At 33.6% G+C, this 18,591-nt stretch overlaps 1 protein-coding gene across 2 annotated transcripts in view; it reads right to left on the bottom strand.

Annotated features, from left to right (window-relative positions):
• Positions 1-1,675: 1,675 nt before the first annotated feature.
• Positions 1,676-18,591, bottom strand: part of LOC140439796 (uncharacterized) — a 77,566-nt gene continuing 60,650 nt past the window's right edge. For both annotated transcript variants that reach the window (XM_072529936.1, XM_072529937.1), the window contains exon 4: positions 1,676-7,762. In XM_072529936.1, coding sequence (XP_072386037.1) covers positions 5,749-7,762 — 2,014 coding nt within the window. In that variant the 3' untranslated portion in view covers positions 1,676-5,748. The remainder of the gene's footprint in view (positions 7,763-18,591) is intronic.

The raw sequence follows: 18,591 nt of genomic DNA, 5'->3' as shown, positions 1-18,591 counted from the left end.
ATGATTACCTTTTCTGTTTCAAATCCCATAAGGATTATCTTGATAATTCTTTCGCTGACACATTGAATATCTACAAAATGGTTATAATACTTCTTTTTTTACATGGATACGTCTGCGCTCCTCAGATTTTTCTACACCTGACCATATGTGAACATATGAACCTAGTCTCAATACCTTGAGCTTTCTTTTTGGTTTCTGGCAGACAAATAATCTATTTTATATCATTTAATTTCCTTTACCAGTTATTTCGTTTTCGTCAATATCTCTTGAATGTTCGAAGTTCCTAATTTCATAATTTTTTTTCTTTGTTAGTTCGTCGTTTATTAGTTCCATTCTGTATCCGAGATTTACTTCTAGGCTTTTTCATGGTGTCAGGAACTCGCCATCTCATCCAAAATACCTTCTAATCATGAGAGTAAGATTTGCTGGCAGAACGGAGTTCTATTCTCAAATTCCAAATAAGATGATGAATAATAATACTAGAAGAAAAAAATGTAGATTTATACAGTAGAGTTAAAGCGATGTAGACGCAATGGAACGAAATGAGTGGTATGACAAAAAGATGTGTCATTTTAATTTTGGACAGTTAAAAAGTAAGTAGGACACAAGATGAATGAAGTGCTAAAAAATGATAAAATTAAGAATTAATATATTAGAGCAAGATCTAGATGTGGCACTTATTGCTCCTAAAATAAGGGAGCATAGGTTAGACGGTTATGGTTATATTCAACGTCGAAAAGATAGTCACCTAATACGAAGAAATCCTACAGTTACAAATTTCTAGAAGTAGGAAAAGGGGCACATTTAAGTGACTCTGATCCTACATACAGAGAAAGACATACCTACATAATGATCCGTTACTCTCGACTTGAAAGAATGCTTCACGGAATCAACATAACTGCTAGGGAATTGAATGATTATTCTACCACAAATAACATATTTGTGCAAATTGAATGTAGAGGGACAAGATATATAGAGGGTGACTGAGTTCAAATAAGTGGACAACCCTCTATCAATCCAAGAAAAAGGTCGAGACAGAAGTAAAATAATAAAGAAAATGTAATGAAACAGGTTGAAAACAGAATATACAAAACAGTTGTTGGGCCAATATTTATAACTTATGATGCGGAAACAATAAGAAAAAATAATTTTACAAACAAAGAAGAGTGAAACGATCACGTGCTAGGGAATTGAATGATTATTCTACCACAAATAACATATTTGTGCAAATTGAATGTAGAGGGACAAGATATATAGAGGGTGACTGAGTTCAAATAAGTGGACAACCCTCTATCAATCCAAGAAAAAGGTCGAGACAGAAGTAAAATAATAAAGAAAATGTAATGAAACAGGTTGAAAACAGAATATACAAAACAATTGTTGGGCCAATATTTATAACTTATGATGCGGAAACAATAAGAAAAAATAATTTTACAAACAAAGAAGAGTGAAACGATCATAGATCATACACAACTAAGGAAAAAATAGTAAAAACACTGAGAGCTCATTCCTCGATGGAAAGTCGACAGTAGGACGACCATGAAAATACTGGAGTGATAGACTGGCACATTGAAATAAATGAGATAATCGGCATATATGAAAGAAGAAAAAGTAGCTCTTAAATTATGTAAGACAAAAATAAACGAAAATATAGGTATGCTTAAAGTACTCAATAAAAATGATTCAGTTTGATATTGATATATTTATTGGATAAATATAAAAAATCGCATACATTTTATATATACCCACACAACACTATAATCTACACATAAATGTATTTATGTATATATGTAAAAATAAAGTATATTATTTATAATATATCTTATACTATACAACCCTATTTTTAATTTAGTGCTGGCATTCATGTCAGATAAACAAAAGTTTAAAAAACAAAATATGTTAAAGTTTCATATAAAATTAATCCATATATATAAAGTGTACAAAACAAAATAAATTTAAATTTTCTCCAAAATTAATTATTAAAGTTAAACTCTTGCGACTGAAATATCTCTTCTTGTAGACTTTTCCAGTCGGTGTTTAATGATCAATTGTTTCGGGTTTTATAGGACACGGTCTGGAATTTTTTAAGTTTCATCAGCAACTCTAGCTGACATTAAAAGATAGTGTGAAAACCGTGCTAACGAATTATCTTCCGTTACCTGAAGCAGTCGCTCGATATGAATGTTACCTATTTCTAGCCTTCGTTTACACCTCGGGTTTTGTCCATTGTTCTGGCTTTACATTAGAATTTTCAATGCACCTGGTAGAGAGGATTCGTATTTTGTAACGCTTAAATTAACATTTGTACTATAAAATTTTATCGTCAAAGTTGATTTTGGTGAGATAAGCGAAACACCTATACTGGGAAATCTTTTCCAAAACGAAATCTATGGTCAATAGAAACATATGTGTAGAATTACAATCGGAGAGAAAAGAAGTTAATGAACTGGTTGACATGCGTGACATACCAGGAAGAATGGAATGATTATCTCACTGAATTGTACATTATAGAACACACGGAGAAATTTTTAAACACACCAAAAATAATAATAAATGAGACCATCGAAATCAAACTGTAGGACATGCAATCAGCCCTCAAGAAATAAAACAACTGATAAAATAATAGAGGACAGAAACTAATACAACTGACTCAATAAATAATAAATTCCTCTGCCTCTACTGGAGAATATAGTGTAGTATCTTGAGCATTTTAGCCTTTTATTACAATCCTACCAATAGATATAATCAAAATGAATCAATGAACCAATACCTAAACAATCTGCCAGATGTCCAAACCACTGGCTACTCATTGTGAAAATGTAAAAAAATAACCAACCCAATGCAACAGCTTCCGCCGATTAGAAAAGAACATGAAACATAGGCACGTGATGAAAAACAGAAAGGAAATTTGGTCGCTTTATACTTAGAGAATGTATTCCAAATTTACGAAATAGAAAATATTGATCAAGCGGAAAACGAGGATGATCTGAGTACTTAACACGTTGTGAACAATACTGATCAAGGAATAATAAAAGTAAATAGTTATATAGTAAAGAGTTCTTAAAAAATATCCAAAGTAATCAAAAATAATATCAATCCCAAAAAGGCACCGACATTTGACTTAATAACAGGAGAAATACTACAACAATTACCTAGGAAGGCCATCGTAAAACTCACAAACCTTATAAATACAGCATTCATACAATGTGTACCAATAACGTGGAAAAGAGCTGAACTAATCATTATTTCCAAACCAGGGAAATCTGTAAATAAAGTAGAATCGTATAGACCAATATCGTTGCTACCAATTATCTCCAAATTATTTGAGAAAATATTGCTAATAAGGATACAATCAAAAATAAACTATTCCTTCCCATCAATTCGGATTTCATAATAAACATTCAACGATAGTCTAAATACATCGCATAACAAATATTATAGAGGAATCTCTAGGAGCGAATCAAATATACTCAGCTATTTTCCTAGACATGCCAAAAACATTTGATAAAGTGTGATACAGAGGCTTCTTACTAAAATTAACAAGATATCTTTCCATCCACTATGTCCAACTCATATTTGGAAGAAAGAAATTTTGGAGGTAAAAAAGCGGATATTCACAACTACGGCCAATCAAAGCAGAAATCCTACAGGGCGTGTTGTGGGCCCCACACTATTATTTAATACTGACGTCCTTGTTATGAAAAATATTAATTAAACTGATCACATTTTGCAAACGACACAGCAATTCCAACAGTTGGTGAAACATTCTAAGAAACAACTACACACCTCCAAAATGCAGTGATGAAATTAAGCATGTATAATAATAATAATAATAATAATAGTCTCCCGTTTTATACCGCTGTCGCGGCTTTGGGAGTATAGCAGGGTAGTCTGCTATATCTAGGGCCTACGGTATACAAGGAAGGTAACATGGCCAGTGCTACGCTTCAACCGTCTATTATTACCCCTGGTTTTACCCAAGGTACTCATTTTTATTCAGTCTGAGTCGACCTGGGGCCTATAGACATTTTTAAAATGTCTAGATGTTCTTGCCGGCGGTAGGATTCGAACTCCGAACCACCTGCTTGCGAGGCAAGCATCCTACCGCTTGCGCTACGCAGGCCCTCGTATAATAATAAATGGAGCACAAATATCCATGAGAAAAAATCTGCCCATATCGATTGCACTTAAAAAGAATAATCATCCAGTTAGATTAAACCGTCCCGTACAAGAAAAACGTTAAATATCTATAAATATCTATAAACGTTAAATATACATTTGGATAGATAATTAAAGTTAGAGAGAGATCTCTAGAAGCGAGTCAAATATGCCCAGATATTTTTCTAGACATAGCAAAAGCATTCGATAAAGTGTGACACAGAGGCTTGTTACTAAAATTCAAAAGATATCTTTCCATTCTCTATGTCCAGCTAATGCACTCATATTTGAAAGACAGAACTTTTAGTGTTAAACAGGAATGCAAATATTTCGAACTACGCCCAACCAAAGTAGGAATCCTTTAGGGCAGTGTTGCCGGACCCATATTATATTTATTATATACCTGTAACATTCCCGATGCGGAAAATATTAAACTGGCCATATTTGCGGACCATACAATACCAATAGTTGGTGAAATATTCAAAGAAATAACTGGACACCTCCAAAAACGCAAAAAAACAAAATAAGTACTTGGAATAATAAATGGCGCATAAAAATCAATGAGCCCATATCAACTTCACTTACAAAAAAAAAATAATCAGTCAGTTAGACTAAACAATAAAACCGTCCCGCACAAGAAAACTGTTAAATACTTAGGATTACATTTGGATGGAAAATGAAAGTGGCAGAAACTTATCGAAAAGAAAAGTGAGCAGCCGACAGTGAAATACATGAAGGTATTAGGTAGAAGCTCATAACTTAGATTCAAAAATAAGGTATTAGTTTACAAACAAATGCTCAAACAAATATGATCAGATTGTCTACAAATGTGGGGCTGTAGTGAAAGTAATTAAGCTTGCGTTCAAAGGGTCCAAAACCGAATACTACTAAGGAATATAGTCAAGGCACCATGGTGTATCCACAAGGAAGACCTACATCGGGAACTACGTAGAGTAACAATTAAAGAAGAAATAAATAAGGTTGCCAAGGGTCACAAAAACCGACTCTATAACCATACAAACAGGGAAGTGTTAGAACTGTTAGATAATCAATACCTAGTTCGCAGGCTCAAACGCATCAAACGTTTCGAACTTGTGTGATAGTAATAAATGTATAAATTTCAGTTTAAAATCGGGCAGTGAACCTAGCAACAACAGTAACAAAATCTGCAACGATAATCATTAGATTCCAAGGTGATGAACTATTTTGAATACCTAGGACAGTGAAGTAGCAGATTAGGTTAAATAATGAATGCTAGTTCCTTGAATTAGGTACATTGGTCTTATAAGAACTAAAAAAATCTTAACAAACGTACCGAAATTCGAATATCGATTCAGATCAACCGACAGAGCCCGGAGAGTACATAAAAGCTAAAAATAATAAAATATGTAATGTATAATGTACGTATTCAAGAAGATTATGAAGATATATAATTAAGTGGAAAACAAATATTATTTTTTAATACTACGAGATATCTATAGATGAAAAAACTAAGCACTTCAGAAACAGAGAATACTATCGCAGATGACTACAAGAGAGATTTAAAAAAATAATATTTTTAAAATAAGAATATTACAAAAGCAATATTTGTTAATCAAGCTCAATTACATGTCTAGCTTTCATTAGTCTTTCTTTACATTTTTTAGTATGTTCCTTAGCTTGTGCCAAATCACTCGTTTCATACTGACATAACATACAAAATATTACATTATTGCTCTTAAATAATTTTACGGATATTTGTTTCCTCCGACATTCTTTTTGATGTTTTCTAGCCTCCCACGTCTTTGAGAATACTGAAGAACAGTTAACACACCAAACTCCTATTTTATACCCATGTTGTAGTTCTTTAACATGCTCAATCATAGTAAATTTATCTGAAAACTGTGCGGGACATGCATTGCACGCATATTTACCATTGGCTATTTGGCAAAAATGATCAAGGATGTGCAAGTCTATTACTTTCAAATATCTAGTATTGAAATTGCATGAATTACATTTATAGACCGTAAGAATCTTTTGATCAACTAAGTGATCGTCTAAGACAACGCAACTTTTAGTTGTAGCAACAGCTCTTTGTCCTGCTGGCTGTCTAATCAATTGTAACTTAGACGACTCGGATGCTTTTTGGATTTGGATGGCCGTCACAGTATGATCTTCACCAACAACTTTATCCTTTTCGATTGATGTTTCCGGCATAGGCAGTTTACTTTCGATTGATGTTTCCGGCATAGGCAGTTTACTTTCGATTGATGTTTCCGGCATAGGCAGTTTACTTAAGTTACCAGAACAATTTTTAGAATTACTCTTTGAACCTTCGTTAATTTCTGTCATAGAATCACAGGCTGCAGTTACTATTGTATCAGGAACTACATTATTTTGTGAATGGAGGTCTTTATTTAAATTGTTTGACGATTCGGATGCTTCTTGGATTTGGATGGCCGTCACAGTATGATCTTCACCAACAACTTTATCCTTTTCGATTGATGTTTCCGGCATAGGCAGTTTACTTTCGATTGATGTTTCCGGCATAGGCAGTTTACTTAAGTTACCAGAACAATTTTTAGAATTACTCTTTGAGCCTTCGTTAATTTCTGTCATAGAATCACAGGCTGCAGTTACTATTGTATCAGGAACTACATTATTTTGTGAATGGAGGTCTTTATTTAAATTGTTTGTATTTTCTGTTGATACAGAAATAATTGAACTATCCTCTAAAACACTTTCCAACTCTTTTATTACTGAATTAATTTCAGTATCTGTAGTTATTTTATTGTTTTCAGCACCATGATTTTTACCTTCAGCAGGTGCAACATTTGGAATTTCAGTATGATTAATTTCTCCATTTTTAAGCGAATCATCCTTTTCTACCGACATCAGCCCAATTGCGTTATTTGTGATTTGACCTGGGTTCAACAGTAAATTAGAAACGATATTAATGTTTGTATCTGACAATGGTTCAGCTTCGTTCCTACTGTCCGTTTGCACATTAACATCACTAAACTCATTCTCAATATCCGTTTCTTGTTGTGTAGAGTATTGGTGATCGCTTAATATTGTAGCCCTTATTTCTTCAATATCAACAGCTAATGGATCGGTATCTAATTGTGTAGCAAGTTCCTCATTCACGTTAGCGTTTTCATTGACTATTACTAAATTATTAGACCCTTCGTATACTGTATCAACTGGTTCAATTGATTTTTCATCATCCGAAACTATTATAACGTTCGTAGATTCTTGTGATTGCTGCTTCTCTGCGGTTTTATTTGGTTCGAAATCTAGCACACTAGTTCTGTTGACAGATGGAGAATATGAACTACTAGTTTCTCCAACTATTGTATGTTTTTTTTTAATCAGATATAAGAGAGTTTCATTCAAAAACATTATATATGTAGGATCTTGTTGAGATGTGACTCCATTGGTTGGTGCTGCAACTCTTGTACTTTTTAATAATGTGTTTGCTGTTGACCTCTTGTTTTTCGGATGTTCCTGTATTTTTACTAGCTGAAATTTTTTACACTTGTTTATATGTTCATCCATACGCATTGTACTTGTCGCCCTATATCGACAATATCCACAATATAAGTATTTATTCGACATCTTGAACCTGAAAATAAAGTAAAATTGATGTGAAATAAAATGCTTTCAAATATTTAAACCTATTATAAGAACTTTGACTCTAAGTAATAAACTACTGGCTGCTCTAATAGAGGTTCATTGGGACAAATATGGGTATGGGTACATATAAATGGGAAGGATCTAAGTGGTTGGCTGTATACCATAGTTTTAAAAACCTTACAGTAAAGTAAAAAACTTGTGGTGTAGAATAGTACATATTTAAAAAATTAAAAAAAAAATTAAAAGTCCAGACGGATTACAATTTTCTGAAACATATTTAGCAAATTGCAAATAGCTCCTTAAAAAGGTGTAATACCCTTTTTTAATAATAATGTAATACTAACAGTGTTACATTTATTGTGCGCTTCTATTACAAGGTGATAAACCCCGATTAAAAAACAATCGGCTATCGTCAACATCTTGTATGCCGGTTTTGCAAGGGAGTACCCAGAAATTCAAATATCTCAACAAAAAATTACATATTAATACCAGGTAATTATAAGAAGAAAAAAAGTAGTACAGTAGGCAGTACTGTTCATACTATGTTTTCTAAATTTTTAAATTTTAAATAATATTTTTAAAATTGAATAAAGTAATTTTATTATTTATTATTTTTTTATTTTACCATTTTTCACCATCATCGATTTACAAAGTTTATTTATTTATTTTAATAATTTTTTGCACATTCGAAAGTACATAAAAACGCTGTTAGTTATTATCCTTTTTATAACTTTTAATAAAGTTTACATGTATAACGGACATCCTCGCCGCGTAAAAGACTCTTCCAATTATTTCGTGACGCTTGTATCAGCATTTTAGAGAAAAAGTAATACAACGTCAGTATAGAAGCTTTGCTTGAATAACCTTATCCCAGAGACTAGTCGGGATACCATCAAAAATCAAAAGCGAAGTCGAACATGACATTTATAACCAGGAGCTAGTTGTAAATCAAGTCTTTAACAATATATGTACATGAGCTTATAATACAGGGCAGGGCACTAAAGAGTTGCGAGATAGCCTGGTAAGCGAAATGGCAAGTGACGTACAAAATCATTGGTCAAATCACGAAATATATTCGAGGAACACGTAGGAAAGTAATCAGAAGAGCTGAAGAAATAGTGCTACTGAAACATGTAAAAACTGAAAAATATAATCATGAATAAATCATAAATGTGTTGCTTGTGTGAGTCCATTTCAAATAGGTAAAAGAAATAAAATTAGACTTACTCACAAAATTAAATTGAAAAATATAAAATTGTAACATAACCAATGTTTATATATGTAAAGAATAAACACTTAATCACGATGATTGTCCTGGGAGAGGACACACTTTTGAAATAGAACGTTTGTATTATCCCAGTAGAGTTTTGACCAAGACAACTCGCACATTTCTGTCTGGACTACAGAACAGTTCCTTCACTCTTCCTAATCGCCACTGGGATGGTGGCAGATTGTCTTCCTTGATGATAACCAACTGTCCAGTTTGAAGAATGTCCATTTGTGCCTTTGTTGCAATTCAGCAAGGTACTCACTCGACCATCTACTCCAAAAATGTTGACGTAGCACCTGTACATGTTGACAACGACATATATAATTCACTGGTATCTCCTTATGACTTGGATCAGGAGCTGTAGTGAGTTTGGGCCCAATAAGGAAATGGGAAGGTGTTAATACTTCAAGGTCATCAGGACTAGAGGAAAGAGGGATCAAAGGACGAGAGTTTAGAACCGCTTCAACCTGTGCAAGAAGAGTACTAAATTCCTCATATATAAGAGGAGAGTTAACAAAAATTCTCCCTAAATGATGTTTATATGTTTTCACGGCCACTTCCCATAAACCCCCAAAAATTTGGAGCACGTGCCGGAATAAATTGCCAGTGAATTCCCTCATTACCTAACGTATTACTAATTGTTTGTGATTCGGTTCCAAAAAGTTTTGTAATTCTTTTAATTTAGTATTAGCCCCAATACAGTTTGACCCATTATCTGAATAAATTTTAAGTGGTTTTCCCCGTCGTGCGACAAACCTTCGAAAATATGCTATCCAGGTTTTGCTGGTTAAGTCTGATACCACCTCTAAATAAAGTGCTTTAGTTGAAAAACACACACAAAGACAAATATAACATTTATTTATTTGTGAACCACGACCACATTTTGTCTTCATTGGAAAAAGACCTGCATAATCCGTTCCCGTTACATAAAATGGAGGATTTACTTCTACTCTGTCTTTCGGTAAAAGTCCCATAATTTGCTCCAAAGGAATAGGTTTGCATCGGAAACATCTCACACAATTGCGATACACTTTCCGTGCTAAGTTTCGTCCTCTCAATACCCAAAAACTCTCTCCGATAGTACTTAACAATTGCTGCAGGCAACAATGCAGCAACCTATTATGTTCAGTTCAAATAACAACATGGTAAACCTGTATTTAGCACTTAATAACCGAGGGTGTTTTTGTGAATAAGGTAGGTTTGCCAAGTTTAATTTACCCCCCATCCTGAGACATCCTGCTTTATCCATGAAAGGATTCAAATTAAGAAGATTTTTCTTCCAGGGTTTTTCATTTACCAGTGCCATCATTTCCGCTCCAAAAATGCATCCATAGCTTGTTCCAATTCCAAATGAGATAGTGAACTGGTTATATCAAAATCTCTTGATCTGATCTGTTTAACATATCTAAAACTATATGCCACAGCTCTCTTTAGCCTATTTAAACAAATGAATTTTTCAAAATGAAACAGTTTTGGGTTTTCTTCAGTAGCTATGTGCGAAACCACTGCATACCTCGAGTCTGGTAATTCCAATTGTGCCTCGTGACCTAAATTTGGCCACTATGACTCTTCCAATTTTAACCATTCAGGCACAGTCCACCAATATTGTAAACCAATAACCTTCGACGGTAACACGCCCCTAGATAGAAGATCTACTGGATTGTACTCTGATCTCACATGTCTAAAAGCTCTCATGTCTAAATTCACCACACTTGGCAATGGCCTTATTTTGAGTAACCCTGTTTCTGACAAAAACTTATAATTTACAAACATCAGTTTTAAGCCGTACCAATACCACTGTAGAATCTGTCCAATAAAAAAGATTATTAATTTTCACTGTAAGAGACACTTAAACTACTGAAACCGATTTAAAAAATACCAATACAGCACAGAGTTAAAGTCTTAGAATTGTTTGTGCCTTCAATGAAGCTACTCTCACTTTAGAACACAACAAATTTAGTGTCACCAATCCATCATGATCTATGTTTCTAAGGTAAACACAAGCTCCATATGCCAATTTTGAAGCGTCTGCAAACCCATGAATGTCCACCGTTACAGCATTTCACAGCACATGTCTTTTAAATAGTAGACTATTTAAATTTAAGAACTCTGCCCTCAATTTTCTCCCTTCCGTTTCCAAATGGTAAGGCAATGACTCATCCCAGTAAAGTTTTTGCTGCCACATTTTTTGTAACAACTTCTGATAATATGAATCGTTTCGTATGCCCATTGTCTTTAGCTGAAAAATCTATTGTAAACATCATTATTGAACTATTGAAAGAAGACTAATATTTAAAGAAGACTATTGTCTTCTTTAAATGCCCACATCAACCCCAGTGTCTTGCTTTTGTCTTTTTCTCCAATCTGAACAGAACCAGAACCATCTTCTGATTTTGCCAATGCTAACTGCACATCTACTGTTTGTTACCCATTTTCTCAACTCCATACCTCCACATTTTAAAACTTGATCCACTTCCTTGCACAAGCTTATTGCTTCCTCTGCTGATTCAGCACCAGTAAGTAGGTCACCTACGTAAAAATTTTTTAAAATAGATTGAGAAGCTTCAAGTCTGTTTTCTGCACACTGAACTCCTAACTCATTTAAACATCTTATTGCCAAGTAACGTGCTGACTTTACGATTGATCATAATTGCAGCCAATGGTATTGTCCGAAATTGAGTATTTGCTGTTGTGCAAGCTCCAATGGCGTATAAATATAGGTGCACAACGGCGAAAAATTCGTTCTGGTCTGGATAGGGATCCGCAGAACGAGCCTTCTTGGCATTAAAGACCTTCTAGTAGATTTAGTTCCTAGAAACTCTGCTCTTTTTATTGCACCTAACCGCTATCCTTTTATTTCAGGATTTTTTTAAGTTCTCTAGCGAGACTTAGTACAATTTGGATTTAATTATATTTATTTCATAGTCATAGTTATTTCAAGTTCATAAACGAACTTAGAATAATTTTTCATATTTATGTGTTTGGTATTTTTCTATGAATTTAGACTTAAAATAATTTTTGGAAAATTATTTCTCTTTCAGATTCTCTAGGTTCCTGAACGGAAGAATTTTATATTTTTTTTTATATATTATTTCTTTCAGCGACTTTCATGTCCACGGACCGTGACCCTTATTCGCTCCGGTCCATTTCAGCTATGGATAGTGCGACTGGACCACCTTCCCTCATTCCCGAGGGTTTAGGCTAGCGACAGTTCCATATGTGACTGTATACTCCTTTAAGTGTGCATCAGGTGATGCTCTTCAAATTATTTTTTGTAAAGACCGGAAATTAATTGTAAATTATTGTTTGCTCAGGAACAACCCAAATCATCCTATACATCTTTGCGACATCTCCACCAACTACCTCATAGTGCTGCCTAAATCGTAACAATATAGAAACCAAATCTTATTGTACTTTTGGTCCATTATATTGCAAATCATTGAAAGATACACCTGTATCTGTAGTGGCTGAAACATTAAATACCACTCTTAGCGTTGTAGTCTCACTTTTTTCATTAATCACCCCATGATGTGGAAAGTTATATGAAATAGTATCCGACGAACCATCTGATAATGACATATGACCCATGTCAATATAGTCTTGCATGAACTTGATATACAATTCTTGTAACTTTTCATTCTTTTGTAATTTTTGTTCCAATTTATAAAATCTATTTAATGCTGACTGCCTAGATTGACCCAGTGCTGTTACGGATTTCTTCAGTGGAATACGAACTACAAATTTTCCATCAGGAACCCTCTTTGTCGTTTGTTGAAAGATTTGCTCACATTCTATATCTTCCTTTGAAAGCACCTCTTGTCCCTCTGGTACCTCTTCTATTTGCCAAAACTTCTCCAATTGTTGACTGATGTCTAGTACACTAAGTTTACGACTAGTAATATTAGATGTGTTTACAATAAAACTCATTTTTCCATTGACTAACCAGCTCAACTTTGCCTTCTAAAGCAATGGAAGATTTGGACCCAACCGAATTGGTCCAACACACAATAATTCATAAAATATATCCACTCCTAAGAGAAGATCAATATTTCCAGGTTTATGAAATCCTGGATCTGCCAATCGAAGATGTTTCGGAATATTCAATCTTGTTGTAGGTATATTCTGACTGGGAATTACTTCAGTAATTTGTGGAACTATTAATAAGGATACGGTTTTCCTAAAGCCCACCCTGATTGATTCAACTGCACCAGTGCATCTATATTTGACTTGTGCGACCTTGCTTTCAACTCCTGCTGGCTAAGTTCTACTGACTTCCTAGGCAAGTTTAACCGCTTTACCACTTCTTCACTTATTAAATCCCCAGAATCTAACAGTGCTCTGCATGTACAAGCTTTTCCGTTCCCATCAATTACTTGAACTAATGCGGTTGATAACAATACCTCTCCAGGAACCACAGCTCCATTTTTCAACCAGACAGAATTAACACTAAGTAACATACCATTTGATGGTCCAGCTGATGATTGATTGCCATTTTTAACAGAGGCAGTGGCACCCTCTTCTCAGACCTGTGTAGCAGAAAGCTGACCAATATCTTCCTGATAACCTACTCCAGAGACATCATTATCTGCCCCTCCACTAGTGTAATGCAGCAGTGTGTTATGTTTCCGCCCACATTTCCTGCAGCTTCCAGATTGACAATTTTTACTAACATGATTAGTTTTTTGCAAACAATTTAAACATAAGCACAATTTTTGTGCTTGTTTATATCTACCATAAGTGTTTAATTTCAAAAATATAATTTCATATAAATAAAATGTTTTTCTTTACAATAGAAAGAAGAAGTTGTTTCTACTGACACGAATGTTTTATTTGATTTATTTTTCCAATTGGGATGAAAATTGTTCCCTTTACTATCAACTGTGTACTTTTCTTTTCTCATCCTCTTAATATTTTTAAGCTATCTATTCTATTTCTTAAAAAATCTTTAAATTGATCTAGAGTTGCTAACTCTTTTTTAAGTCCAATTTCTTCCCATTTGCTAAATGAAAATTGATCTAACTTTTTTGACATTAAATGTACCAAGAACGGGTCATATTGTATCAAACATATCTCGTAAATCTGTCTCAGATTCTTTTGATAATGACCGAAATACTAATAATGAATCTATATGAAACCCAACTAACAAAGGTTTATCATCATAACGATCACACAACAGGAGCTAAATAACGTCATAATTTTCCGCGGTTATTTTACGCATTTTTACCATGTTTTCAGGATACCCCTGTAATGCTCATTTTAAAAAATGAAACTTTTCAATACTTGAGATTGCATCATTATTGTATACCAATGACTCATACGTTTCTTTAAACTCGATCCACATATCTATATTTCCATTATACGTGGGGATAGGGATAGCCGGCAGCCTTGGTTTTGCGTGAAGCGCTAATCCTCCATGATTGCTGTGATTACTAGAACTAGAGGCAACTTGATGTCCTCCCATGTCCTCCCGTGACTTTGACTTTCTTGTAACATATTTTTTGCTAATAAAATCACTCTATAAAAATAATTTTCGAACTTGTCTCTCATCAGAAGCATTACTTATAAATTTCTCATCTGAGGCCATATCTCATTTCAAACTTCTTCAAATTTATCTAATAATCCTCCTGCCCGATCTAACCGACTTTCCAATTCAATTAAAAGATTATTATCCAGTCTACATTTATTTACAAAAGTCTCAAAGGTTGTTAATTGACCCTTAATCGTGTCACGTGATCTATTTAACTCTTTTCACGACCTTGCGCCATTTCAAAATATTTATATATTACCAATAATTAACTAATGCCAATATTTAACCCGACAGTAACAATTAAATAACTTAAATAATGCCAACAAGATGAAAATTACGAACGTTAATACTGTCAATAATAATTAACCCAATAAATACAAAGTAGCTTAAAATCTTTGTATATTTTCAATAAGATAAAAATTACGTACGCCAATGATAATTAAACCAATAAATATAAAGTAAATAACTTGAAATCTTTTCATATTTGCCAATAACTAACCAAGACAAGTATTTAACTCAATAAATACATTAAACACTTTCAATAAAATGAAATTACGTACGCAAAATGATAATTAAACCAATAAATACAAAGTAAATAACTTGAAATCTTTGTATATTTGCCAATAACTAACCAATATCAATATTTAACCCAATAAATACATTAAACACTGATAATAAAATAAAAATTACGAATGCCAACCCTGCCAATAATAATTAAACAAATACATACAAAGTAAATACTGTTTATTTCAAGTAGGTACTCTTCATAACACAAATTAAAGAAATTCTAAATAGTAAATAGAAATGTATTTAAAAAGGAACAGCTCACCAGAATAATCCAATTTCTAACGTTTTAAACCAAAATATCCATAAACGGCTAACACAGCGCGCCAACCACGCCGGTTTCGATCATTCGATCGATAAATGAACTGTATTTATTTGCACTAATCCGGCTCGAAGGACCACATGATCCCGCTAAGAACTTCCAAATTATCTGTACTGGTTTTTTCTTCGCCAAAATTATTACCAGCAACTGATATTTCCAACTTTTATTAAACTAACAAATTTACGTTATGTCAGTTCCGCCATTCTTAAATCTCTCCTTGTACATTGCCCACTTGGGCGAGTCCATTATGCACATTGGACGAGTCCCATAGTCATACAATTTGCAACTACACAATGTTGCCAGACTGATGTAAAAATCCCTTTATTATGACAAAATAAAAAGTCCTAAACAAACTGTCAATACTACATTACCACTGAAGACGTCTCAAATATTATTAAAGAACTTTATAATTGGAAATCTCCTGGACTCGGCAGGATCCAAAACTACTCGTTTCAGAAGTTTTGGAGTGTTTATGAGTGCCTAGCAGCATTAATTAATCATGTTATTTCTAATCCGCAGGAAATACCATTATTCCTAACACTCAGAGAACAACTTATTTAATATCGAATGATCAAAATAACATCCAAGATATATATACACATATTAGGAAATTCAAAGTTGATGATAATATAGTGACCTTTTTGAAACATATGACAGATTGGAAGACAAAAATTCACCCCCAAATACTTGGTGAAAATAATATAGAAACAGAAAATATCGCAATCAACCGGGGCCTATTCCAAGGCGACTCGTTGAGTCCACTTTGATTCCCCACTTTGATTCCCCCTATGAAGTCTCTATTCCGTTCACTAAACTCCACTGACTGATTTAAGCGTTAAAAATAACAATAATAGTCCAGTCCTCAGATATTTGAACACTAAAAATCATACGAACAAGCTGAATTTTGGTGAGAATGTTAATTTTGGGATCCCAAAAAAGACTCAAAAAAATGTAGCTGGGATAACTTTGAACAAAAATGTTTATTAGCACTTTTTTGTAGAATGACCGGTTCTCTCAGAAACAACGCTTGAAGCGACTGGTGATGTTAATGTCAGTTACGGGCGCGAAATCATTTTAAATAAAATTTGTATTCCGTGTTACTCACGGTAAAAATTCGATATCTTTTGATCAGACTGTCCTACCGACAAAAATCAAAAGCGTTTTAAAGTTGAAGAGTGAAGATTTCGTATGCAATTTTTGTATTTTGCCAAAAAAGAAGTATTTTTTATAAAGGTGTTACATAAATAAACGTTGCGCGATTTTTGCCATTTATTACGATTCTCATGAGATCAATAACATGTATCACTTTCAGTGATCAGTCGGGGTGGAATTTTTATTGTTAGAGTCTAATCTTTAAAACTAAGAACATTTGATTTTGAGTTTTGACAACAAGTATAAGGCAATTGAAATATGCCTTAAAAACGCAGAATTTAACATTTTAAAGAACAAACGATCACACGTCACGGGAAAGGCCTCCACGAAGGGTTCTTGGATGAAATTTTCAGCTGAAGTTATTTAGTTTTGAAAAACGTACTTGTAAAATAAAAAAAGACGTTTGAAACGTTTTAGATCGTTTGTAACGTGGAAATTTATATTTAGCGTTTTGTAGGTATTTCAAATGACTCCGATTTGTTGCCAAAACTCAAAACCAAAATTTCATGTTATAGGCTTTGAAGATTTGAGGAATTCGAATAATGGAAATTTCATAGTGACCGTCAATGAAAGTAATAAATTTTATTGCTTTTATGAAAATCATAAAAAATGGCAAAAATCGCGCAACGTTTATTTATTTAACATAATAACACTTCATTTGCAGAAAATACAAAAATTGCTTGTTCGTATGATATTTAGAGGTTCAGTGGCATTTTCGTCCCTGTCGACAGGAGTATAATGTAACGGCAAAGCTTAATCGTCTGTTGTATACTGATATTTGAAATTAATGGCTTCTACTCGAAACCAACTATAACAGATATTAAAAACTGTAGAAACTTTCTCGAACTATGTTAGTATGCAATTTGTTCTAGAGAAGGGATGGGTTTTAAAAATAGTTACATTAGCTCGTTCTTTATCTATAGGTAAATTCAACATAATCCGCATTCAAGATAAAGGTATGTGTCGAATAAAAGCCCTCGACTAGTAACCTTAACTTAAAAAAAATAATCGATGCGTTAATAGTTTGCATTTATTTTCATTTGCATTCATAAAAATTTCGCTTTTAAAGAGCATGTGTTAAAATCAATTCTGAAAATAATACACGTACCTTTCTTTTATCGGGAACAGGTAATTTTAAACAATTCCCTTGTTATAAAATAATTGTTTGTTTATTAACACGCGCACGACATTCGTTTTCACGGTCACCCAATCCGATGATTAAACAGAAATATGTGACCAAGTTATCAGATATAAATTGGAATTCGCATGTGAAGCAGAATTATTATTACTGTGTTTAAGGTTGCTCGGTGTCAGGCCTATCTATATAATTATGTAACGAGTAATGTAAGTCAAAAAAATATCAATAAACGTATTTTGTTTCAACGATGTGTTAAATATGTATACGAAAGGGTGAATTAAGCTCTCCCATCATACCTGCCTTAAGACCTCCCAATAACTCTGGTAACAAGATCAAGGGAACCTTCTATTCCACAGGAGAACAAAAAAGAGGCATGGACAATAAAACGGGATGTGATACTGCGGGAGTAACCGAGGAGGGGATGTATAGATTTCTTATCATCTACGCACGAGGCGATGGTTTTGAATTTAGTTTAAATTAATTTAATTGAAATCAATTGAGTTCAATTCGATTCCATTCAATTTTATTCGATTCCATTTGACTGCATTTGATTCGATTGGATTCGATTCGATCCGATTCCATTTAATTCGAATGGATATTATATTTTATTTAAGTGTAGTTTATTCGATTTTATTAGTAAATACGCCTGGGATAGCGTTTAATACTCCAAGCATTGTGTGTTTGCGCAAAGACTGGATACGGAAAATGAGATAAAGTATCCATCTCCGAAATACTGCATGCCTTTTCACTAGCTATTGAATGAAAGCTGCTGTATCGAAATGGACGCTGTATCGGCAATGGAGGAGGAATTTCGACACCACAACAGCCAAGAGATCAGTAAAGTC

The sequence above is a fragment of the Diabrotica undecimpunctata genome, chromosome 4 (assembly GCF_040954645.1).
Source record: "Diabrotica undecimpunctata isolate CICGRU chromosome 4, icDiaUnde3, whole genome shotgun sequence".
Lineage (NCBI taxonomy): Eukaryota > Metazoa > Arthropoda > Insecta > Coleoptera > Chrysomelidae > Diabrotica > Diabrotica undecimpunctata.
Note: the sequence above shows the minus strand (reverse complement) of the source record. Positions and strands in the feature narration are given on the sequence as shown.